The sequence below is a fragment of the Corylus avellana genome, chromosome 5, assembly GCF_965113065.1.
Source record: "Corylus avellana chromosome 5, dhCorAvel1.hap1.2, whole genome shotgun sequence".
In the NCBI taxonomy this organism is placed as follows: domain Eukaryota; kingdom Viridiplantae; phylum Streptophyta; class Magnoliopsida; order Fagales; family Betulaceae; genus Corylus; species Corylus avellana.
Genome location: NC_142494.1, coordinates 30430593 through 30456167, shown reverse-complemented (window position 1 = coordinate 30456167; position 25575 = coordinate 30430593). Strand labels below are relative to the sequence as shown.

The following is a 25575-nucleotide window of genomic DNA, read 5'->3' as shown; positions in this document are numbered from 1 at the left end:
TAATGTATGAGCTTTGCATTCATGGTGATGGTGTTAATCTTCGAATCATCACAATGGCAAAAGGAGATTATTAATTATATGATGACCATGCATGGTGGCTTAATTTGAAGATCGATGATATTATTCTGATTTACATATTCTAAACACATAAAAAAACTCGTATTATATATACTTTGATAATAACACAATTAGAACTTGTTAATTTGTCGTAAACATTATTGCATGCAACCCGATCTATAATTGATGAAGTACTTAAACATCTCCTCGATCGATGCGCATAAAATCTCTGGCTATATCTTCTCATCAGAAGCAAATCTTATGGGATGCGTGAAAGAATCAATCTTCCACTGCATTTCCCTTTGTAATATGTGTAACCATGCCACCCTCGCTACATTGCATATCTTCACGTGCTCCATCATAGCAATTGGGTAACTTGTTTTAATATATATTTTCTTTTCTACTGTAAATCTATCCATCACTCACCTGGATCTACATACCAAACATTAATTGATTTTGGGTCTCAATCCCCATGATTAATATATTATAAAATATTCTAGATATATTGCATATAAAAAACTTGAATTAGGATCCTTTCGTGTTCATTCGAGCTGAAAAATATACAGTTAGTTATATTGGAGCGGTATTTTTGTCTTCTCAAAAAGTAAAAATATAATAATACCCCTAAAATATAACTTACGGGATACTCTCCAATTCATTTAAAATGGAGAGGATCATGTTCCTATAAACTTGGGTATTATTACTAAATTTACTACATTCTATAAACTATATGACAGTCCATATATGATTTTAAAAAAATGTTAGCTAGAGCATTTATCTTGGTTTCTTCTCCATCCTCTCTAAAATTTATCATATATATCAGCAACTAAATAGTCAAGTCAGTCTCCACCCCGTCCCCATGTCACCCCATAATGAATTGTTGGGGTGAAAGGAGACCTACAGGTTTGCTGAACGATCGAGCCACCCTTCTACTAGAGGAGGACGAAGAGACGAGTGTCGCCGTCAGTACAAGTGCTGAGGTAGTGACTGAAGAGGTGGGTCGAGGCAGTGTTGTGGACATTAGTGTTAACTAAGGTAGAAGAAAGAGTTAAGGTTGTGTGGCTGACTGCTGACATGACAATATATGCCACGTCAATTTCTACGAGAATATATTAAAGTTGGTAGTACCCCTAACAACCATGGATAAACTTTAATACCCGATGAGTTTCCATGAGCAGACCATGTTGGCATAATATCACTAAAAACCCGATTCCGGTTGGGGCAAGATATATGCTAATAATTGTTCTTCAACTATAAAAATGCCTTTGCCTATACCAGGTTAATACAAGCAGGCGCAATATGAGAAATATGCCATCCCAACGTATGGCCCATCCCTCTCACTTTTGCCCTACATATGTGCTTACACTTTTTGTTTTTCAGAAAAACCTGTGGAGCCTATCTTTAGCGGCCATTACCAGAACATGTGGGGTGTCCTCAGCTGTGAAACCTTATATAAATTGCTTGCTTTTTTCCTTTTCTCTTATATTTCATCCTCTACAAGTACAAGTGCCAATTCTTTTGTTGGGTTGGAACTTGTTTTAATAGGTCACTTTAATATGGATTGTCGAGTTATGATACCCAATTAATTACTAGTTGTCATGCGCTTAATCAGAATAGAATCTTCATTATCCAACTTTTATTTTGTTGCATTTAACGATTTATAATTTTAAATGACGTAACGACATATACATCATTAGATACGTAAATTCTAATTTGGACCATGAAATAGAGTGAATCTTTATATATCCCACATAATCAAGTGTTAGGCAATGATTAGGTAGTGAATTACGTGCAAGTTTAGAGAACGTACCTTTCATTGTTAAGTTGGCTACCAATCCCTTAATTTCGGTAAATAATTTATATTTTAATGTAAAGAATTTGTATAAAATTGAATGGAGAACCATTCAATCTTGAGGACATTAGGGATGGCTTAGACTTAGAGTGAGAGGTGTGTATTTTTCTAACCCTCCCACATGGGTTGATACCCTAAAGATTAGCCACCCATCATAATTAAAAATAGAAAACCAAAAAGAAATTTATATAAGTCCCACCTAACTAAACCTAACATATATTAATTAAATCAAAATCAAAAGTGTACGAGTCGAGACAAAGAAGCTTTATTTATTAGTATTATTATTATTTATTTTTTGTTTAATGTAACATATATTCCATGGGACATTTAAATGACATTTCTGGATCCGGGAGAAAATATTATTTAGGGCCTGTTTGCCTGATTCTTTCACTCCAAGGTGAAGGATATGATAATTAAGAGAGATCTCAACAATCGATGGTACTTTGGAGTATACCCTCGCTTAAGTTTACTCACAACCTCCAACTGCTTTTAATTCCTCATTGGTTATAATTAGAATTCATGCTACATATTTTGCTTGAGAAGCTGTTAAGGTGAAAAGCACTTACAAAATAAGTTGTCAATAATTTATCATTGTTGAAGCATATTTTTGGACGGCTAGATTGGCAATAAAGCTTTTTTAGAATAAGAGATTTTGTTGGACGGTCAAACTGGTAACGTAGCTCAGGCAAAACTAGCTTGTATATTTTCTTGATGTGAGGCAATAAAAGAATGAGTGTGACGCTTCGGAAAGTTAGCCATATGTTGAGAAGATAAAATACATATTTTGACTGAGTTTTACAAGTAATTTTATAAAATTTTAATTAGTCATTTTAGAATAATAGCATAAATAAAGTTAGCGGTTTTCTTTCCTCGTTACAAGGAGCACTTGAAGGAAGTCAACAATTAGAATACGAGTTTATGGATATTGGTTACATAAAATGGGAAAAATAAATCGAATTTATTTATTTTTTGACATGTTCACACAAGAGAAAGGAGAGGGGAGGATTCGAACTAGTGATCTCCGCTTTATGAGGCGTCGTCCACATGCAGCCGATTGAGTTACCCCTTAGAGACTTCTACAACAAACAGCATTTAAGGTTTTTGACTACTTTCTATCACTAGTCTTGTCATCGTGCATTCAACAACTTAGCACTTAGGCACATATGTATACGTATGCAATGAAATTAAAAGGGAAGATGTTTTTTCACCTCTAAAAAAGGAATGAAAAAAAAAAAAAAAAAGTTACGGGTGACAATTGGCGTTTCCGTGTTGGGTTAAGGGTCATATGAGCTTAAAAGTATATAAGTTAGTAGTTGACCTTAATTCAACCTATTTAATTTTAATTCACTTATTTTGTGTTGGACTTGTGTCGGATTTACGAGTGATTGTTGGTCCCAAAAAAAAATAGTAAAAAAGGTAGGAGGAAATAGCACCGTCAAATACTTACCTTTTCTACGTATTGGTTTGCCCAAACAAGGCCTAAGTGTGACAGTTAATTTGTTAAGAGAGACTAGAAGATAAATAATTAGAAACCGATTTTATTAAAAGACCAACCGACCAATCAATTGGATTGTGTTTGGCCCGGTAATCAAGCAAGCGTGTTCTGAAGCACCCACCCCCATGTGCCGGAGGTCCCCCATAAAATTAGCAGAAGAAACTATGCCCATATTGTCCACCACAAAGTGTCAAAACTCATTGCCCCGTCAATTATTTTACTTGCCCAAGAGGCTAAGACCAAAGGCGGCTTCTATTTTATTCATGCCTTGTTCTGTCCAAATGCACGCTCTCTGCTCTCTGCTCTCCACCACTATTAGATATATATGTATATATATATAACCAGCCAACACCCAACACTCGTATCTTCCTCCACAGAGAGTTACAGTTTTTGAGAGAAACAGAGAAACAGAGAAAGAGAGAGAGGAAAACAATGATGAAGCTGAGGTCAAAGAGGTTCTGCAGAAGCAGTTCAAAGCTCAGTAATGGTGGCAATAGCATCAAGGGAGGTGAAAAGGAGATCAAATGGGAGCTTCGACCTGGTGGCATGCTTGTCCAGAAGAGAGACACTGCTGATAGTGAGGGGGAGGGGATGATCACCATTAGAGTTGCCACTGTCTCCAAATGGCATGACATTTCTGTTCAGGCCACTTCAACTTTTGGTAAGTATATATATATATCACTCATTTATTAGTTTTGTGTTGGTTCAATGAAAACCCATTTTTATCTTTCTTGCCCCAGTTTTGCAGTCTTCACCGTTTATTTGAAGCATAGGTTTTCTCATTTGGTCACGGATCAAAAATTTCAGAAAGCATGAAAAACCATTTATTAGAAAGAATTTAATCAGAGAACTGTGTCTTGCAATCTTTACCGTTTATTTGAAGTACATAGGAGATCACCGGTGATTAAATAATTAGAAGCGAGCTAAATTGTGTTAGAAAGGCCATATGTTTTCTCATTTGGTCACGGGTAAAAAAATGTCATAACCATTGTAGATCTTCTTCTTCTATATGTGAGGATTGATTAAATTTCTTTCTTGTAATGTTCAGGAGAATTGAAGATGATATTGTCATTGGTGACTAGTCTGGAGCCAAGGGAGCAAAGGGTATTGTTCAAAGGGAAAGAGAGAGAGGATGATGAATACTTACACATGGTTGGGGTTAGAGACAAGGACAAGGTGATGCTGTTAGAAGATCCAGCTACTAAGGAGAAAAAACTGTATGGCTTTGGCGCTGCATGCCGTACCATTAGTGTATGACATCGATAGAGATTTCAGCAATTTTGCTACTCAGATTGCTAACAATTTGAACAACGAATTGCTGAAAATCTAAATCCGAATGACACTAGTTAATTAAAAGTGTTGTTCATTGCTAACCATAAGAAAATGGTAAAATATGGTGGTGAATCGTTCTTCACTTGGCTAAATTAGGAACTTAATTGTATCGTTTTGGGTCGGAGTGGTTAATTTTACTAAAATGCGTAACCTAATGCGCATCTTGTGTCAAATTGCAAATCGTTTACTATGTTAATAGAAATGTTGAATTAACGTTGAGCCCTTGTGCCATAGTGTTATGAAAATACTTTTAACTCTTACTACAGATCTCTTACATACGGAAGAATTGTCAAGCCAATAAACAATTACATTTATTTGTCAAATTTTGTTACCTAAATTTTTTTTTTCGCATTGTGTTGTGTGCTACTTTTGTGCACATTGATCTATAAAGAAAGTATAATAAAAAAAATATAGCTTTTCCCCATTACTTCCCTTGCGTGCATGCGGACACAAGAGAGAATGTGTAATGTAAAGTGAAAGTAGCAGTAAAGTAGATGGATAATTTTTATGATTAAAAAGGTGGCATTTTTATGGGTTCCAGTTCCACGGTTTATAGTCTTTAGACCATAGAATATAGATTGCTTGAGCTAGAAGTGAGGTCCATCAATTGCCTGCAACGTAATCCATTAACAAAACTCATGAGCTTTTGGCTTTTGAGTAATTTTAAAAGGAGAAATACTAAAGGCTCAACTTTTTTGTTCAACAAAAGTCCAATTTTTACTTTTTTTTTTTTTCTAAAAAAATAAAAAAATAAAAAATGAAAAAAATGTATGAAGCAATCCTATCTATTTTTTGCCTTTCTTTTATTTGGTATTTTTAAAAAAATGAAAAATAGTATTTTTCTTCATAATAATGACATTTTCTTTAAAAAAATGACATTATTATGAAAAAAAATACAATTTTTCATTTTTAAAAAAATACCAAATAAAAGAAAGACAAAAAATAGATAGGGTTGCTTCAGACATTTTTTATTTTTTTATTTTTAAAAAACAAATAAGACAAAGTTGAATTTTTGTTGGACAAAAAAGTTGAGTCCCTATTATCCCTCTTTTAAAAGTCACCCAGTTCAGAAACGGAGGGAGGAGATTGGCATAAGCTATCGCCCTTCTCAATTTCGAAATATATATATATATATATATATATATATATATATATAAGGTAAAAAAAAAATTATAAGGTACGGGCTCTAGCAACAAAATGTTTTAGCCATTGTTCCTCTCATAATAATTTATAGATTCGTTTATGACTCAATCACTCATGTATCACTTTAAGAATGATAATAATCAATCATAAAGTTAATGATAATTTTAGAAATATTTTTTGAGTGACAAAAAAAAAAAAAAAAAAAAAAAAAAAAACACTAATAACTTCAAACATTATGGGCTTTCAAAATGCGGTGCAACAGGGTCCCATGTATTCCATCCTTTTTCTTGTACTCTAAAATATTGGAGTGTTCTACAAACCATCTGTTCACCATCTCTACTCTCTTAACTTTTTTTTTTTTTTATTTGAAAAAATCAAAATGGTAAAGTGAAGAGATGGTGGGAAGATGTTTTGTAGATTGCAATGTAGCATTCCTCATATAATTTCTCCTTTTCTCATTCAATTTTGTTTCAAATCAATAATTGAATATGTTTGACCCACAACATTAATAGCTATGTTTGGCAAGAGCCAGGCCCGACACTGTAGCTGGAACGGCACTGTTCCAGCTACAGTGCCATCTGACACGTGGCAGCAGAAATTGATTTTTTAATCTTATTTTTTATTTTTTATTTTTTACAGCAAAATATTAAAAAAAAAAAAAAAAAAAAAAAGGAGGAGAACGCTGGGGTGGTTCCAGCCACCCCTTGGCCAAAATGGGGTGGCCGGACCACCCCATTTTTGGCCAAGGGGGTGGCTGGAGCCACCCCCAGGCCGATCTGGGGGTGGCTGGAGCCACCCCCAGGCCGATCTGGGGGTGGTTCGACCACCCCCATGGCCAAGGGGGTGGTCCGGCCACCCCCTTGGCCAAAAAAAAAAAAGGGAACGGGTGCATTTGGGGGTGGCCGGACCACCTCCAAGGGGCTGGGGTAGTTTCGGCCACCCCATACGGCTGGTGTGGGGTGGCCGAAACCACCCCAGCCCCTTGGGGGTGGTCCGGCCACCCCCAAATGCAGTCGGTCCCTTTTTTTTTTTTTTTGGCCAAGGAGGTGGCCGGACCACCCCCTTGGCCATGGGGGTGGCTCCAGCCACCCCTTGGCCAAAATGGGGCGGACCGGCCACCCCATTTTGGCCAAGGGGTGGCTGGAAACACCCCATCGTTCTCCTCCTATTTTCTTCTTTTTTTTTTTTTTTTTTTTTAAAAAAAAAATTACAAAGTCAAATTTTAACACTATTCATGTCAGATAGCACTGTAGCTGTTTCAGCACAGTGCGAGGCTCTTCTCTTGGCAAACATAGCTAAGATTCACAAGAAGCCCGAAGCAAGCTGACTTTTATACGCCTTGATGACGGAGCCTTAATGCTATCCGTAGAGAGTCGGTATTCTCTAGGCCAGAAGGCCATGTCAGTAGACCATGCAGATGGGCTTCTGTGATCTTGGGCTGCATTAACACAAAAATAAATAAATAAATAAAATCAAAAATTAAAAAAAAATCCAGTAAATATAAATTTCCGTTGTATTTATGTGCACGAGGCCAATCTTGGATACTTGTATTTTATTGGATTAGAAACTAAAATTAAAGTTAAAACATTCTCGATATTTTAATAGAAATAATAAATTTATTGATGTTTTTTGAGGTATAATAATAGACTGATTTTTTTTTTTTTTTTAAAAAAAAAACAAAATTATTTTTAGATAAGATTGCAGAGCTTGAACATTCTCCTTTCTTCTCAATTGCATTACTAGAAGAGGAATTAAGTCAAGAGCTATGAAGAGTTCTATATTCTTATTTTATGCAAAGTTCCACATAAGGTTGTTGATATATATAATTTCGTATATTAATAGTCAGACTTATTCAGCATGGTACATGTCAAACATATCCTAACAATTTTGCTGTTGGATCGTTAGTAATTCCGATAGTAAAAGCTTTTATGAAGCTTATATGTCCGAGCATATCTCAAGAAGCCCGTCCCCTTACTCGAACACATAAACCTCATTGAAATTCTCACAATTATTTCTCACATTTATTGTATGAATTATTAATAGTTCATACAATAAATTACTAAAAATTTGAATCCATATGGTAATGATGCTATGCCTAACCTTGTAGGGACAATAATGGATCTTATAATCTTACCAAGATTTTTCCAATAATGGGCTACAATAATTCAGATCTATACTTCATCACAATTTCTTGTTAAGCAGGAGCTCATATCATTTTACCAAGATTTTTCATTTCGGAGTTAAAATGTGAATAATTAAAGGCTTAAGCTTAATTTTAATAGGAACCAAGCCTATATATATATATATATATATACACACACGTAAATAGGTTTTGACTCTGATGGGCTATATGTAGTTCCGTCCCTACTTACCGGCCTTGATTTGAGCTTTTAAGCCCAAGACTGTGAAATTAATGAATGCATGTTGGTCACCGCCTTTGTAAAAGTCATCCCAAGAAAATGAGAGCTCAAGAAGAAAGGTGGTTAGCTGTTATTAATTGATCAAAGTGATGGTGATATTAAAGCCATAGCTAATGAGACACTTGCAAGTTGCAATTCAGAAGGACCTTTTCCCTCTCTTATCTGCAAGAGAAGCCAGCCTCTCACTTAATTCCATCCTCTTCAAAGTCATCATCTTCAACTTTCTTGCTAATTATCTGCTATCTTTGACTCCTTCCTTCCAAATTTCCAATCACTCTCAATTTGCATGGCTGTTGATGCAGATCCTGAATCTTTTATTTCCTCCCTTCACAAACAAGGTTGGTGACTGTTCATGATGATGATGTTTTTTGTTGACAGAAGATAGAGAGCACAGCTGAGCATACCCAGGAAGGCTTGTGTATGAGCAGTTTTGTGCTCTCTTTTCTTCTGTCAACACAACCTTCTGCTGCTGCTAGCTGAAGTGGTGAGAACATCATCCTTGGGTTTCTCTATGTATATGTGTGTGTGTATTTATGTATAGATATAGTCCTTTACCACTTTTTTCATGAAAAACAAGATCTTAATTAGTCAGGATGCTCCAGGTTGTGCTATATTTATTTACCACAACAAATATTTAATTAGATCAAAGTATAATTTTACTTTTCTAGATCTTGTATTATAATTATATTTCATTCTTTCATATCTCTGTGACTTAACAGAATTAGGGTGGAATTTGTAACTAATACAGGCTCAACGAACTAGCTTCATGATTCAAACGGAATGCAAAATGGGCCAAATCCCACTAATCCCACTAATCCCACTAATCCAATTAAGCATATATAGTATTTTGATTTCCCCTTCCACCGACATAAGAGCTTCACTCCCAATAAATACGAGCCCTTCTCACCAATCCTAGTTTTTGCAAAGCTCTTCTTCTCTTTCCCAAATCTTATCCTTCACAAACCAGAATTCATGCCAAATAGTAGAAAAAGAAAATACTTCTCCAAGGATGGAAAATATTAATACTACTCCGTTAATGAATTCAGGCCAAATTCTTCCTTGGCCGAAGCTTCTAAGACTCTGACCACTCCATCACCGACTTGCAATAGCACTTTTCATGCCGACGATGAAAGTCACGATTCGAAATGGTATAAGATCAATATTCATGCCGATGGTCCTGCCGCCGAGTTCTACCCGGCACCGCTCCTTCCTTGTTGGGCAGGAAAACTTCACAACGAAGATGGCTTTGCGGCCCTTGGCTCCCATATTTTTTTTAATATTTAAATATTAATTAAATAATATTTATTTAAATATTATTATTATATGTAGAGTTTTCATTTTTATTAATCCTTACAAAAATAAACACAACAATAAAAAAAAAAATCAATTTTTTTTGATGAATCAATCCAAGAACCGCACCAAATCTCTGCTAAGCACATGTTCCAAAATTGAAGCACACAAAAGCAAACTAACCATAAAAAAAAAAAAAAAAAAAAAAAAAAAAAACCACCAGAAATATTATCAAGAACCCATACAAAATTATTAAAAAAAAAAAAAAAAATCTATACTGTGGCAGTAACTTCCTCACTTGATTCTTTGATACACCTCTATTTCAAACAAAACCCATACAAAACCCATCAGCAAAATCAAGCACTTAAATAAACATTACCAAAAAAAAAAAATCAATTATTTTTTTATTTTTTATTTTTATTTTTTATGAATCTTTATCTCATTAATACACCTGTTTCAAACAAAAGGCACCAAAAAAATTGACAAAAACTCATACAAAACCCACAAGAAAAATCAAGCACAGAAATAAACATTACAAAAAATATATATATATATTTATATGAATCCCTACCTCATTGATACACCTGTTTCTCTCTCTCGTCCAGCCTCTCTCTCTCTCTCTCTCTCTCTCTCTCTTCGTCTCTCTCTATCACATTCTGTTTTGAGTGAAACTAAGGAAAGAGAAAAAAGAAGATAAGAGGGGAGGCTGTCGACAGTGGAGAAGAAAAGAGAGAGAAAAAGAAAGGAAAGAAAGTGGATAGTTAGGTAGGGTTAAAATAGTCTTTCAATATCAAATAATTTTGGATGCATAGGTAGATAGACTATTTTTAAGTATAAGGATATTTACTTTTCTGAGTTAATTGGTCTTATTTTACCATTGGCTTATTATATTGGGGCCTTATTAAATTGAGGCATTTTTTAAATTACTTAGTTATCGAGGCTTTAAGTTTTTATGAGAAAAAAAAAAAATAGGCCTTATTAAACAAAAAAAATGGGCCTTAAATTTTTTTTTTAAAAAAAATATATATTATTATTAAAAAAAAAATTTGGGCCAATTTTTTTTTTTTTTTAGCCTTATTAATTCAGGGGCCCTAGGCGAGCCTCTCACTCGCCTAATGGTCTAGCCGGCCTTGCCGTGTATAAATTATAGGTGAGTCCATGTACTTGGCCAATGACTAGGTCCGTGTTTCTCCTATGTTATCTCCGACAATTTTCCCTTTGGTTTTGTTCTGGTTCTAGGGAATAAGACTTTTGTTTGTAATAATGATTATTATGATCATCAACTATCTGTCAAAATGAAAAATGGGAAGCCATCTCTAATCCTCCATCTTTTCCATGTTTGAGATATTAAGTCGTTTCTGCAGTTGAGAATAGGATTCTTGTCTTCCATTACACCATATGCTTATACCTATTATGATGATAGCTATGATAATAGCGGTTGTGATAGATTTTATTTATATAACATGCAGCATGGATAATCTTACTTAAGAATATGTGATAGAATCTTTTCATAGAGGTATCAGAGCTAGCCACATTTGCGTTATCATCTTAAAATGACTAGTTAATTTGGAGCTTTCATAAAATTCATTATAAAGTCAAGTTTTATCTAGTAACTAAGCAATATGAGACTTAGCACCTATGACTATTTTTATAAACTGATCGCTCTATGTGGGTTTCTTCTCATCCTCCTAATTTGGGACCGAAATGTTACATGTATAACATACAGCATAGAGGATCTTGGAGCCATCTGACTCGGGGGTTCTGCCTCTCCTCCATATCTGTGAAGCAAGCGTGATTATAAGTAATACTATGTACTGCATGGGTCGATGCCACTGATACAGATGCAATTCTATTGATGGCCTACAATATTGACTTGGATCTGTGTCTACAAGCCCCTCTTAAAGTTGTTGTGGGAAAAAATGATGTTGCCTTCGTCCATGTGGAGAATCAAAGGTTCTTCTTAAATTAAGAAGTTGATGATTATCTTTACCGTATTATAGCTGATGTTTCTCAAATCCTCGAGAGAAAGACTATGAATATATCGGTTGTGTAAACAAAAATATGCCATGGAATCCGGTCAATTGTCAGATTTGGTCGTACTCTAAGTTTCTTGTTTTCCCATTTGATTTGAAATATTGAAAATCTATAATAGTTTGCTACTTCGATCCCCTTTGGGCCAGTCTGTGTTTATGTCTTGTGTAAGTGCCAATGGGTGTTAAACTTGCAGGCATAATGGAGCAGATTATGGCTTAATATGTTCCATCTTCTTATGCAATCTCTCTCTCTCTCTCTCTCTCTCTCTCTCTATATATATATATATATATATATATATATTCATTGGTTTTTTTAACTGCAATTATAGTACCATCTAAATGTAAATGCCTCTAAGTATCATGGATAAGTAAGAAAAAGAAAAATGATGACCATTGTGAGTAAACTCGTATACCGATCCAAACCCCAAAAAACTTAGAAGCTTAATTTTATTTTATTTTATTTTTAATTTTTTTTTTTTAAAAAAAGTACTTAATATTCTAATTTCCATCACTTGTTGACCTTTAAGTATTGAGATTTCCTACAATTCTCTCAATTCAAATTGTTCGTTTGTAATGTATGGCTAAACACAAACCATATGTTGACAAACATAGAGAAAATAACCCAAAAAAGTGGAAAAAAAAGAGAGTTGATTTTGGAGTGGTCCGGCCACCCTATTTGGCGGTAACATATTATCCCAAAAACAAACTTGGTGTTGTACACCACACTTTCAAGGTGAGAGAATGGTCGGATCACTTCCAAAAGCATGTTTTGTGTGGGTGAGTAAGCAACTCCCAACCAATTTTTAAGGTTGCCAACCACCTGGCTTTGGAATGGTCTAACCACCACCACCCCCCATCCATGATTGCCCACAACCTTAAAAGTTGTCGACCATCCCAACACAGTTTAAAGAGTGGTCTCACAACCAAAAGCTGCAAGACAATAAATTGCTGGGAAAATTTAACCAAAAAGGATCAGACCTGATCCATTATTCCAAAGAAAGCATTCCCTCCAACTTACAACTTTCATTTTTTTTTTTTTTTTTCTTTCTCTGTACCTTCCTTTGTTATGACATTGCTTAGCATTATATTGGTGCCTCTACTATGTTACAAGCTAAATGGAACAAGACCAAATATTATATATATATAAAAGAAAAAAACTAATTTAAACACACCAAAGATCATGCCCTCTTTGTAGTACTAAGAGCCTACACTTCTCAACATCTCTTCACGAATCGACCCTGCAAAGATGGGGGAATATAACATATAATTACTACAAGAAAAAACAAATGATAAGAGACAACTCGAGCAACCTATGGACAAGATTACAAAGCAAATGATTAGTAAAATGAAAAATATAATAAAATTGAAGATTAAATTAACATATATAAACAATATATTAGTACCCATTTAGTATTAAGAAAAATCAAATAAAGCCCATTTAAATAAAAGAGAGCCTACATTATTTTATTCAATGTCTTGTCACGACCACACAATACACTGAATAAAATTATATGGTACAATAAATTGTCCTTGTTATGAATCATAGGGCCACATAATTACTTGAAAAATTAAATTGTTGGGACTTGTCACAACATGGTTAGCTTTGAAATTAATAGCGGTGACGTCATGACTTTGACTGAAAATGAAACACACGACTGGCTTGAAAGGAACAAAGCACAAAATGCCAATGTGTCACGTAAACATTTTAGTTTCAATAATTCCGGACCCTTAACCACATCAACCACATCAGTATTGCTACTATAACAATAATTTGGCAAAAATTACTTTCTCAAAAAAAAAAAAAAAAAAAAGAAAGGCAAAAATTATTTATTAGCCCCCCTCCTAAATTTATGGACATTTTTCTCGGAGATATATATATATATATATATATATATATATATATATATAATTCCAATTCAATTTATTACCGTGTCATTGTTTCCACATGCACCATTAAAAAGGATAGAAATTTCCAATAAAGTATGGTGTAAAAAAATTCTTATTACAACACAGTCTCTAAAAATGTCATACGAGAAGTATGTTTTTTTAATAGCATGTGTTTCTTATAATTGTTTTGAATAAGATCAATAAAAAATGTCAGATTCTCACATGTTTAAGAAACACAAAACACTTTTAGGGCCTAGGTTGAAAAAAGTCCTACAACCTAGTTTATAAGAAATTTATATCCCGAAAATGATCCTCTCCATTTCAAATTCCCTCCATTTCCTCCTCCAGTGCATTTAGAATGGCAGAATTGTCCAAATTTTTTTGAGGGTAAAATTTTTGGACAACACTACCCTTCTAAATACATTGACGGGAGGATATAAAGGAAGTTTGAAATGGAAAGGATCCTTTTCCAAAAATTACATACTCTATACATATATCAATTTAATAGGCAAAATTGAACGACTTCTTTTCAACCCAATTTGGATGGCAAAGGATACTCTTCATCTCAAATTTCCTCAATTTCCTTCCGTCAGTGCATTTGAAAAGGCAAAATCGTCCAATTTTTTTTTAGATTAAAATTTTTGGACAACATTACCCTTCTAATGCGCTAACAGAAAAAAATAGAGAAGATTTAAAATGGAGAAGATCCTTTTCCAATTTGAATATCTTCAGGAATATCTTATTTAAGAGGGAGGATGCATAGCTCCCAGCCATTATTCCACAGTCCAATTTCTGTTTTATCACAAATAATGGCAAGGGACTAAAAAAAATTATAGACAAAGATGGATCTTTGAATTCCACTCAAACCTTTGAAATGCACATCATTCTAAGAACTTAGAACATTGAAGATAGTAGTTTTAGGCATTAAATCATCGATTATCTCAAAAGTTAACGCAAATAAAAAAGAGTAGACTTGATTATTTAAACTAATATTTTAACATTCCTCTTAACATATGAGTTTAAATTCTCCCTCAATAAATGAGACCCAACTTGTGAAATATTTAACTGAAATTGAGTAAACTGCACTGTGTAGGGTTCAAACTCATAACGTCTGTTGTGATATCATGTTAAATTACCACTTATCTAAAAAATTTAAACCGTTGGAAAATAGTAGACTTGATAATTTAAATTAATATTCTAACATTATATTGGTTTCCTATAGACAACAATTTCCTCAACAAAAATGGTAACGTGGCACCTTGGATATTCTCTAAAATTCCCTATTTAAAGGCCCCATCTACGTAAAGTTAAATCCTTCTTAACAAGTTAATTATACCCACGGGCATGCAAATGTCAATTTTCAGGACAAAAATGTGTCACTGTTCTGCAGCCGCCGTTTAAACAGCAGCCACAACTTTAAAACTAGTGGAATAATGTTAACTTACGTTTCAAACTACAACGAGGACTTTGAATATAACTCAACAATGAAGCATTGCCCTGCTGAAAATCAAAAAGTAGGGTAGAGAATTCGTAATCACGTGCAGGATTTAGGTTGTGTCGAGATAAGGATAATAAAATTATATGGATCAACTCTAATCCGACTCATTTAATTAAACGGATTAAATCCTTCAAATCTAATATGCTAATTATATGTTAGGTTTGCGAGTAATGTCAAAAATTGTTAATCCTACTCCAACCAAAAGACATGCTTCAGCTAGAAGAAAAAGAAAAAGTGAAGAGGGCAGGCTGAAGGTTACCTTCATACGGGGTCGTTTCTCGGCATTAAGCTTTCGAACTTCGTATCTAATTCGCTTAGAGAAGAGTCTATTTTGCCTCTTCTCCTTGTATCTCAACACACTTGCTTCTCTGTGCCTCATCTTCCAACCATCTTTGCCTTCCACTTCCTCTTCCACTTTGATGCTACCAATATAACCATTACCCATTTCTGGCACCCTCCATAGATTAGCAGCGCTGCCCCAGCTATCCGCTAAAACCTGCCCATTACATATATAAGATTGTCAGCATTTGTTACTATACTATGATTGAATCCCATGCATGTCTCAACCCAACTTCAATGCAATTAGAAAAACTTGTTGGCCATCCATTTGTGAAAATAAGAAGAAAAAAAAAACAAAAAACAAAAAACAAAAAAGATGAGTTAAGAGGGAATGGAGTCAAATATTATGGACAGGAATATTTTCTTTTCATTGGATGTTTGATAAAAAAAAGAAAGAAAAAAAAGAAGAAGAGAAATGGACAGAGATGGAAAGGAAGAGAACACTTGATTCGACAATTATATTACATTTACTTTTTACTTAAAGTCCTTCATAAATTAACGTGATAATCCACATGCCAATTGCCATATTAGTCACTAAACAATTAAATTTGATTGTAGTTGACATTATAGTGCTACATGGACTAACACGTTCGTTTGTAAGTCATGTGTCACTTACATGTTTGATGTCTGATAATAAACAATTAAATTTGATTGTGGCTGATACGACAATGCCACATAGACTATCATATCACTTAAAAGGAATTATAGTAAAAGATGTAGTACTCCAAAAATTTTCATTTTTTAATTAAGCATTTCACCCCATTTAATGTCAATCCCCTCTTGATTCTCGATTCCACCCATATTGGAGGCAATGCATGTAAAGGAATGGAATGGAACCTATGCACCCTTTTTCCTTTTCCTTTCTTTTAAAAGAACTTCCAAAAGAAGGGAATAGTGCTGCATTGCCCATATTCTAGCTTTTCCATTCATTCTTCCCAAATGGGTTGTGTTACTGGGATCTTTTCTAGTTAAATGAACTGGATAATATTTAGTTAGTTATATTAGAAGGGGTTTTTTGTCTTTTTACTTTTTGAGATGACAAAAATACTCCTAAAATATAATTAACTGAATATTGTCCGGTTCAAATAAATCGAAAAGGATACTAATTCATGTTATTATCATAGTAAGAGACCTACTACCCCAAATGACTCAAACCTAAATCTTATGCAAGTGAAAAAAAAATTGAGGAGGCAGGTCCCCCTCTTGAAAAATATCAATAATTCCAACCAACAAAATTGTTGGTGAAGTGGGCCATAAGCCACAGTTGGCTAAGGTGCACTGGACCCCCCAAAAAAAGCAAAAAAGTGCTAGTAATCAGATTCAAAACAATGCTCAAATGCAAGCACTCACTGCAATATTTCCATATGTAGTTATGTACTCATTCATTCATTCAAATACATAGATATAGCCATTAGGAAATCAACTAAAAGTTGTTGCAGAAAGATTAATTACAGAACAGCTGAGATATAATAGTAAGAAAAATTGAAACAGTAAATGATGGAGAACTTACATTGGCAGTGGTGTCATGGGGAAGAAAATCATCATGCAAGTCAGGCACAGTCTGTGGAGGAGACTCTCCTTCAATGTAAAGAGGGCCCTTACCAGACCAAGCCTTCAAGATGCCCTGATAATCGAGCTTTAACGACAACGACCCTTGCGGTGACGTCCGCCGCTTTGCACACCAAACGACGTCGGTGGCGCAGCTAGTTACCTCCTCCGGCTCCTTCTTCTCTACCAGTACCTCCGAGTAACACACCCACTTCTCGCCGCTCAGGTCCCTGTCTCTCTTCCTCATGGCCGTCCGTACCAGCTTTGAGCTCGCACTCTGATCACAATTATTACCACCACCGTCAGCAAGACGACCCTCGTCGCTGTCCTGTCCCCCGTAGGCGTACGGCGGCGGAGAGAGGGAGTCCTCCTCGGAGGAAGAAACTCCGGAGAGGAGGCCGTTGAGGGTGGTGGCGCCGCCGCCGCCCTCGGAGTTGAAGAGGAACGCCACGTTCTCGTCATGTATGTCGACTTTGTGATCTTCGACTAGGTTTTCTGGGTGCAGAGGGAACAGGTTGAGCTGGTGGTGCTCATGGTGATTGGTTTTGCAGTTGTGGGTCATTTGGGTCGAGTTTTGTGAGTTCTCCGAGGAGAGCTTTAGGCGGAGACTCAGAAACTTGGGCTTCCTGGTCTTGGTTCTTGTTTTGCGAGCTGGTTTGACTGCTTCTCTCTCTTTCTTGATCTTCGACCTGGTTTTCATATCAGGAGGACTGTTCTTGTTGCACATCTCTCACTCCCTCAGTCACTCTCACTCACTCACGCACAGGGCTCTGTTTTTAGTTCAATTTTGTCTGGAGTTTTCTAGTTCTGAATTGGGGGTTGAAGAAAATGTGAGAAGTGAGAAGAAAAAATGATCAACTTTTTGTGACCCCATTGGGCAGGGAGAGAGAGCGACATGACAGGAGTTTTAGTCAGCCGAGCTCGTACAGGGAGATGATGTTGATGGAATGCTTTATCGACACGTGGGCTGATATGATTGGGTGAGGCAGCGGATTGTGTTGTTATCCGGATTTCGTTTGCTGTGGATTGGATGGACGGATTGGGGTTTTTTTTCAAGCGTAATTTTATTTATAAAACATTCATTAGTACGCTGCCCGAGCTTACCGTGACTCCGTGGGTCTGATTAATGCATTTCTCTTTCTTTTATATATATATATATATATATAACAATTCAGACAAGAAAATATATATGGACTTGTATATCGGAGTTTATGAGAAAATATCTCATAAACTGTTAATATTGGTTATAAGCATCATATTTGTAATGATTTCCATATAGATTGTACCGTTAATTTTGTTAACCTGCTGGTATTTATAAATATTAAAATATTAATTAAATAATTAATTATTTATATTGAGTGTGGGATGATTATGTGAGATGTGGACACTCCCGCCACCACACCACTCATCTACTGACCTACTTCCAGAGGAAATCAACTAACCGTATGGGTTTCCATGTTTTTGGAGAGGAGGGGAAAAAAATTTGCAGAGACATATAGAAGATGATGATGACGTGGATTTTTGGGAAAAGTATGAAGCCAATCAGCAATAACTTTACACGAGAAAGTGCACGGTGGGACCACCCTCCTAATTTGCCTATAGCAAATTTACGCCGGCCTCTCTCTCTCTCTCTCTCTCTCTCTCGTCTCTCGACTCTCTCTCTCGCTTTCGAGCTGCAAGCGGCAAGACCGTCGTGCCTCTCTCACTCATCTCCCGTCGTGTTCGGTGGCTTAACTTCAGCAGATTTTCTCTTTTCAGGTATAGATTTTTCGAGTTACTTCATTTTCTTTGATTTTGATTTTTAGAACTAATTGAGGATTTCAAACTTTCAAAATCTATGAATAGATTTTGATTCTTTGATTTTGAACTTTGGTTCTTTGATTTACTTTTATTTTCGAGGTAGTTTATATTATTAGGAATACTTAGGAATGAGAATGATATATTTTTACGCAACCTTGAGCTGATTTACTCTACCTTGATTTTTCCTGTAAGCATTGACATGATTTTTTGCTATTTTTCCTATCCCTTCTCTTTAGGCAAAGATTAGTGAGAGGAAGCTCTCTGCTTCTTTTGAAATGGACCAATATATGATGATATTTCTATAATTAACTTGCTATTCATCATAGGACTGTCTGAGCTGAAATTAAAAAAAGAATAATAATAAATAAAAATTTGAAATTTTTAAAAGAAAACGTGCTGTCTTTTTAATAGTTCTCTGTTATGCAACAAGAAGTACTTACATGCTGCTGTGTTGATGATGAAGACACACACACATATATATATATATATACACACACACACACATCATATGATGTTGTAGTTTGCTGTAATTATTATTGAAATTTGTATTGCCCTGCAGATATTCCTTGGATATGTGTATTTTGACATGTAAGGGAAAAGGTGTTAGCTAGGGTTGTTTGTCCTTCACTTTAGATGGATGCACCGGCACCAAAAGTGCCACCTAACCGTATAGGTACACCTACACCTTCTTCATCAGCTACTGCTTCTTGTTATCCATCTTCTCGGTCTCCTATTGATGGTACAATGAGTCCCATAGATGCTGAAGAAACCTTTGATGATGATGGCAGTGAATTTGATGAGTTGAATACGGATACCCAAGGGATTAGATATGCTGCTTCTATGTCAAGTGGTGGTCGTGGTGGACGACCACCAATCCCTAAGAAAAAAAAGAAAGAGCGAAAAGATTTGCAGCACGGGACCATTTTACTAAAGATATAAATAGTCCCGTAGTACTCTGATTTTTTCTTAAGTGTCCTGATGTTAGCAGTAGGAAAGCCAAATCATGACCCCCCCCTCCCTTTCCACTTCCCGGTGGTGGTGCGTGTAGGCGCGTCACTCCCCTTATCTGTCTTTTTCGTCTGATCTGCTGCAATTATTCTATGGGGTTGTCAAGCAACTGGTCCGTGGAATCGAAGAGCTTCGAAACGCTAGTTAAGACTTAAGGATGACTCTACCAAGCTGATTATACATGAGAGATGCAGGGGACAGCGCCGTTCCATTCGCGTTCCATTCGCCTGAACAGCCAAGAGTCTAATTATTCATCTGCATCCACCAATGGTATACAACAGCCCCTAAGCTTAACCGGCATAAGCTCTCCTTCATTCCCTTCCCATGATGGCCTATTTTGCACGCTCTCTAATTTGGCTTCACATCTTTCTCATTCATTGCACAGGAAAACCGGTAATTGAGAGAGATATCAAACATAGCCGATGAACAAGAGCACAGACTCGTGGGAAATCCATCACATCCCAGACAAGCCTCCAACACCGCCTGACCAACAACCCACCGGTTAGTTTATCATATCCCTACACAATTTCCAGAACTTTCAAAAATGTTTTCCGGTGTTTTGATATGTTTTTGTCTTTTTGGTTATTTTGTGATGTACAGTGAATGTTTTTGCTTCAGCTATTGAGCCAAAGCTCGCCAACACTTTGGTAAGGTTAGCTTCAATTTCCTACTTTTGATTTCATTTTATTTCTAATTTGAACTTTAGTTGTTATTTCCTTGGAAGTTTAAATCAAATGAAACAAAATCTTTCTTTTTGTTGTTGTCATCTGAATTTGGTGTTTGTAATCCAAATGTTACTGTATATGGACAACATGCGTGCAGCCATGCACATATAGGTGTAGGGTTGGTATAACATTATTTCAAATAAAAATTTGTCTATTTTTATTCGTTTAAATTAGACAGCGCCACTGGAGGCTCTCTGCCATGTGAAGCGTGTTCAGAAGAAATATCTTGAAGGAGGTATGCATGCACATCTAGTCTTGTGTGTGTGATGCATTCCTAGGATTCTCACGTTATATGGTGTATCTCCAACACACTAGCTGTGTCTTTGGGATGATGCAACTTTACTAGATTGGGTTACTCAACTGAGGCCCATTCCCACCAGTGGGGTAATCTACCTATTGGACTACCTGATCAAGCTCTTCTGTTCATGGAGCTCAAGTTAAAGACTAATTTCTCATTTGATTTCACCTCCAAAAAAATTTAAAAAATAAAAATTCTTATTTGGTTTTCTCTAGCCAAGTTGAACCAGCGTAGAATAATTTGTTTGACTTTGGACTTTTTTTGTGAGTTAATCTAGAATAGGAGTGTAATGCTTACTTCTTTGTCAGCTGAGAAGCAAAATGTCTTTACATTAATATAAGACTTATAAGATCTCAACTTCCTGGAATGGTGCTAGGCTAGTGACTCTGGGTTACATGTAAATATGTTTATGTGCATAAAGAATTTATAAATATGTAAGATGGTATTATAATTATATCATACAATAAATTAGATAACAGAAATTGGACTTGGGTTGGGTTGCCCGGGGTTTCAACATATCTCTCACTGAGTAAATCTTGTTTAGTGGTTTGAAACATACTCATTATGGATCTTGGAAGTTACCCAAAGGTGGTTTTTCCAAATTGAGCATTCTTTCTCAGCTAGAACGAGAGACGCTCACTTAGTGTGGTCAGTCTAGTCTAAAGTTGGCAGTGTATGTGAAGATGTACAATACCTGATGTTTATCCCAGTCAGTCTTTGCAGTTTATGGTATTATGCGAACTCATTCAGGATATTTGGCAGTGAAGCTTTGATGTTATTTGAGGTTCATATTGAAGCACACACATGCTTAGCATGTTTGACTATTACACTTGTGAGTTGTGAGGCCATGACCAATTCTTTTATTTACCTGCATATTTCCTTCTGCTGTGCAGGAAGTGAATGCTGCAGTGATTGTGGATCCTTCAGTTAAGCAAGTAATTGCTAGTGCATGTGATGAAAGTTGCTGTTGGAATACTCCCACTAACAAAACCAGCATTCGACCTTGCTCCTTGAAACAGCCAGAAGCTTGTATTTCCCATCCTGAGTCCAATATAGTAGTAACCCATGACAGTTTCTTCCAAATGGTTCCACCACTAAACTCAAACAATTATGTAATGGCGTTTCTTGTTTATACCTTTGGCAGTGGTGTCCTCAACGAGAGCTCTAAGAGAGAGAGATAGAGAGACGGGTTGGCACAAAGTAAAAGTTCAATCATGCCATTACACTGTCCAAGCCAGCACCTTTTCCTCCTTTTTTTTTGGGGGGGGGGGGGGGGGGGGGGGGGGCGGGTTCGGTGTGGTTTAAAATTGACATAATCAATATAAATCTTTTCCTTTTTTTTTTAAAAAAAAAAAAAAAATTTATAAGTAATCGAAAGTCAATATAAATTGCTAATTTGATCTCATACGATATTTTTTTAAAAAAAAATCATTTTACTTTATTGATCAGACTAGTTGAAAATGTCGTGATAATTCCAATGCCCAACTTTAAGACAATTTCTCAAGTTCATTAAAAATAAATAAATAAATAAAAAGAAAGAAAGAAAGAAAGAAAGTAGCCAATTGTTCTTATTCAACCTATTGTAACCAAGTTAAAAGAAGCAAAGAGGAAAATGAAAGAAATGGACACGACCATTGAGACGACATAAAAATGAAAATCCATGGCAACTAAAACATGTAGTGGAATCACACATTCACACACAAACAAGGAGGGAGAGAGGCGAATTGTGTATGATACAGTTTATATGGTTGTGTTTTGTGTTCTCTTTTATTGTTTGGCATGCTTCTTGTTTTTACTGATTTTGTGTTGTGTGTTTTTGGTGTGCAAAATAGTTTTTGAACAAACTAGTAGGGGGAGGTTGGTTAGCTGCTAACATGTCCATTTTAAAAAAGTCGAAAATCTTAGTTTGGTGAGTTATTAATAGAACAAAAAGATGCCATATGTTTTTCTATCACTATTATAGTGATACATAACACAGGGAACCAAGCACGTGTCATCCCAACTAGTAAATAGAGAAAATTGTAATATTGGCTATGGAGTAATAGTTTTAAAAACCATCTAAAAAAGTGTAAAAATATGTGTGAAAAAAATGAGAGTGCGTATATCATTTAATCCAATAATAACTATAAAAACCATTGTGGATGGCATCTCTCTACCAAACGAAGGGAGTGTGGAAAAGCAGTCCGTTAACGGGTTTAATTTTTCCACTTTAATTGCGTTTGGCACTGCACAGCACACTCTACAGCTCGTCTCTCTGCCATCATTTCTCATTTCATCATTCTGCCATTGTACACTACTGCACTTACACTGGTAGCCAAACTTCACATTTTTGGAAGTAAATTAAATCATTGCATAAATTTTGTTTTATCCCTTATACTTTCCCTGTTGCAAGCCGCTTATCTCTGTCACCTGCACCTCAAGTCCTTCGATCCATTTTCCATTCCTGTTGTCTCTTATCTATGTTGTCTCTGTTGTCTAACACTTATCTCTACAATACTAACGCTTATTTATGTTGCATCTTCAGCACCCCACTCACCCCTTTCTCATTCTTCAACTCATTCATTGATATATATCTCAAGAGGTACAACAGTATTGACAGACGATTTTATCAAATTTTGAATTCGACCAGGATGATCCCGAAACCTTGGCTAATCAACCCAAGGTGGTCCCCAAGTAGGTGCAACTCCTGAAAATGTTAAGGACGTATCAACTGATCAACATTTCCTCATATATGACATTTGTGCAATGAGATTAATGTGATTTTTCGCTTGTTTGTCTTTTTCTCTTTCCTTATGGGAAATTCACCCAAATCTTGGGTCCCTTGGCAACAAGGCCAAAAATAGAAAGGTGCCGTTGGGAATGGTTTTTTGGTGGTTTGGAAGTGGTCAAACCATCTTTAAATACATGGGGTGATTTAGCCACCCTTGATCTATCTAAAGGGGGTGATTCGACTTCTGAACACCCATCAAAAAATACTCAAAACTTCTTTTTTTGGTCTTGCGTGAGATCGCGCAATGTGTTTCATACATAGCCTAGCTTGACATTTTGAATTCACACTCTTTGCTAAGGGTTATGATTTTTATTTTTTATTATTTTTTTTGTCTTCAGTTTTTGAAGTTTCTTTTAAATTTCTGTTTTAAAATTTTATTTTATTTTATTTTATTTTTTTTTAAAAAAAAAACCAATCTTCTTTCAATGTCATGTTTTGTTTTAAAGCTCAAAGTTTTGCTTACGTAAATTGCTTCTAAAAGCACACGTTACACTGAAAGATTAGACATAAGATGTAGGTATGATCACATTGTAACATACTTTTGGGTGAATTGACCTATAGGTTAGGATAAAACTTTTGAGTCACGGATCTAAACTAATATATTAACCACCCTTGACTGAGATTGGGTTGATGTTCGTTTGTTTGTTTTTAGGTTTTGGCAAAAAGGATTTAATTCTTGAATTAACTTGAAATATTTCTGGACATCAGTAACCATTACAAACAATATTGCCATTATCATGTGTTGGCATCTTTTGTGAGCCATTCTTGTCCTCCACTACTTCCCTCTTCCAGGGGATGTCTTATATTGGATTTAATATTATATAAAATGGGAGAATAATATTAGGTTCAAACTATATATATATATGTCAAACAAGAATTACAACTAATAACCAAAAAAAAAAAAAAAAGACTGGGCAATAAGTCACAAACAACCAAAGTAAACAGAAATTAAAAGAGAATGTATCAAAATAATGACATGACCCTATGTATTCTAGGCATGAACACCAAGAGAAGTGGCCATTAATTAAGGCGGGTAAACAAGGTGCGGGCATGAGTATGACCATTGCGAAACCCTTGAACCCTACCCAAACTCCCAATGCAAGGGACATGGATAGGGGCATGACCATCAAGATACCCTTCCCAAACGCCTGTTGGTAACAACAATAGCATAAATGTAGAACCAGAGGGAAAGATAGAAATTTAAAACTTCAAAGTTATAGGAAAATAAAAAACAGCAAAAAAACCCCACAAAACAGCAACACTGGCGGAGGAAGGCGGCGTGAAGAGGTTGTCTAGCTTGAGTGCCTCACGCGCCGGCACGTGGATGTCAAATGGAGAGGCGGCTGTGGGGTACGGAAAGCTGGGACGCTGGAGAGAGCGGTGGAGTGGCGCATTACAAGTTGGGTCTAGTAGAGGAAAGTAAATCGGGCTTTGAAAAATTCAATTTGAGAACCTTGACAAATCCGACAAGCGACATTGTGGAGAAGACGAATGGCAAGGTAGATGATGTGCCCGACAAGGGGGAGAGACAAAGACTGACTTTGTGAGGATCAGGGATAGATCGTCATATTGAACCTCATAAGAGGCAAGAGGATCTAGAGAGAACTTTAGATGAAAAAGGGAACTTCTCTCTCGGAGAAGAGAGAAACTCGGTAGAGGACAGCATGTAGCGAGGAAGGGGAAGGGAAGGAGGGGAGGTTTCCCTCCTCCTCGAGCACTGTCGGCAGCTTGCAAAGAGAGTCCATTCATACTAGAAAAAATTAACTCATAGAAAGCTTAGAAAGGAAAGAGACCCTATATAAAAGAGCAATCGGTTCATCATTGATTACAAACAAAATTGAATTTTCTCAATGACACTTCTTCACCAGACCACATCCCAAACAAAAATACAAAAGAAAGTGCTTTGCTTTGAAACCTGCCTAATTTTAATGAAGCACACACTGTAACTAGGAATGAGGAGAGAAGTGGTTAGCAGGCACAGCAGAGCACTACAAATTCAGACACATTTCTATCTTAAACTGAGTTGAATGCGGAGCTTACCAATTGCACTCACTCCTGCCTAATGATACAATGATTTCTT

The 25575-nt window shown here is 35.9% G+C and overlaps 3 protein-coding genes across 5 annotated transcripts; 2 read left to right on the top strand and 1 right to left on the bottom strand.

Moving 5' to 3' along the window:
• The first annotated feature begins 3697 nt into the window (after positions 1–3697).
• Positions 3698–4953, top strand: LOC132183145 (Ubiquitin-like superfamily protein). The gene is made up of 2 exons (XM_059596544.2): positions 3698–4065; positions 4453–4953. Exons 1-2 carry the CDS (start codon positions 3837–3839, stop codon positions 4659–4661), a joined length of 438 nt encoding a protein of 145 aa, XP_059452527.2. The 5' UTR covers positions 3698–3836; the 3' UTR covers positions 4662–4953.
• Positions 4954–12579: 7626 nt separating this feature from the next.
• On the bottom strand, positions 12580–17852 carry LOC132181466 (uncharacterized). The gene is made up of 3 exons (XM_059594700.2): positions 16857–17852; positions 15267–15503; positions 12580–12860 (listed from the first exon to the last, which is right to left on the bottom strand). The coding sequence occupies exons 1-3, from the start codon at positions 17619–17621 to the stop codon at positions 12837–12839; spliced, it is 1026 nt and encodes a 341-aa protein (XP_059450683.2). The 5' UTR covers positions 17622–17852; the 3' UTR covers positions 12580–12836.
• A 447-nt stretch (positions 17853–18299) lies between these two features.
• On the top strand, positions 18300–21957 carry LOC132180265 (uncharacterized). Of its 3 annotated transcripts, none has more exons than XR_009440097.2 (5): positions 18300–18652; positions 19254–19972; positions 20088–20203; positions 20303–20354; positions 21619–21857. XR_009440097.2 is itself a non-coding variant. In XM_059593017.2 (5 exons), exons 3-5 carry the CDS (start codon positions 20125–20127, stop codon positions 21904–21906), a joined length of 414 nt encoding a protein of 137 aa, XP_059449000.2. In that variant the 5' UTR covers positions 18300–18652; positions 19254–19972; positions 20088–20124; the 3' UTR covers positions 21907–21957. The 3 variants fall into 3 exon arrangements, 2 of the variants coding, with proteins under 2 accessions (XP_059449000.2, XP_088372381.1); XM_059593017.2 differs by having other exon boundaries at positions 20303–20349; positions 21619–21957; XM_088516255.1 differs by lacking the exon at positions 19254–19972 and having other exon boundaries at positions 20303–20349; positions 21619–21957.
• The last annotated feature ends 3618 nt before the right edge of the window (positions 21958–25575 follow it).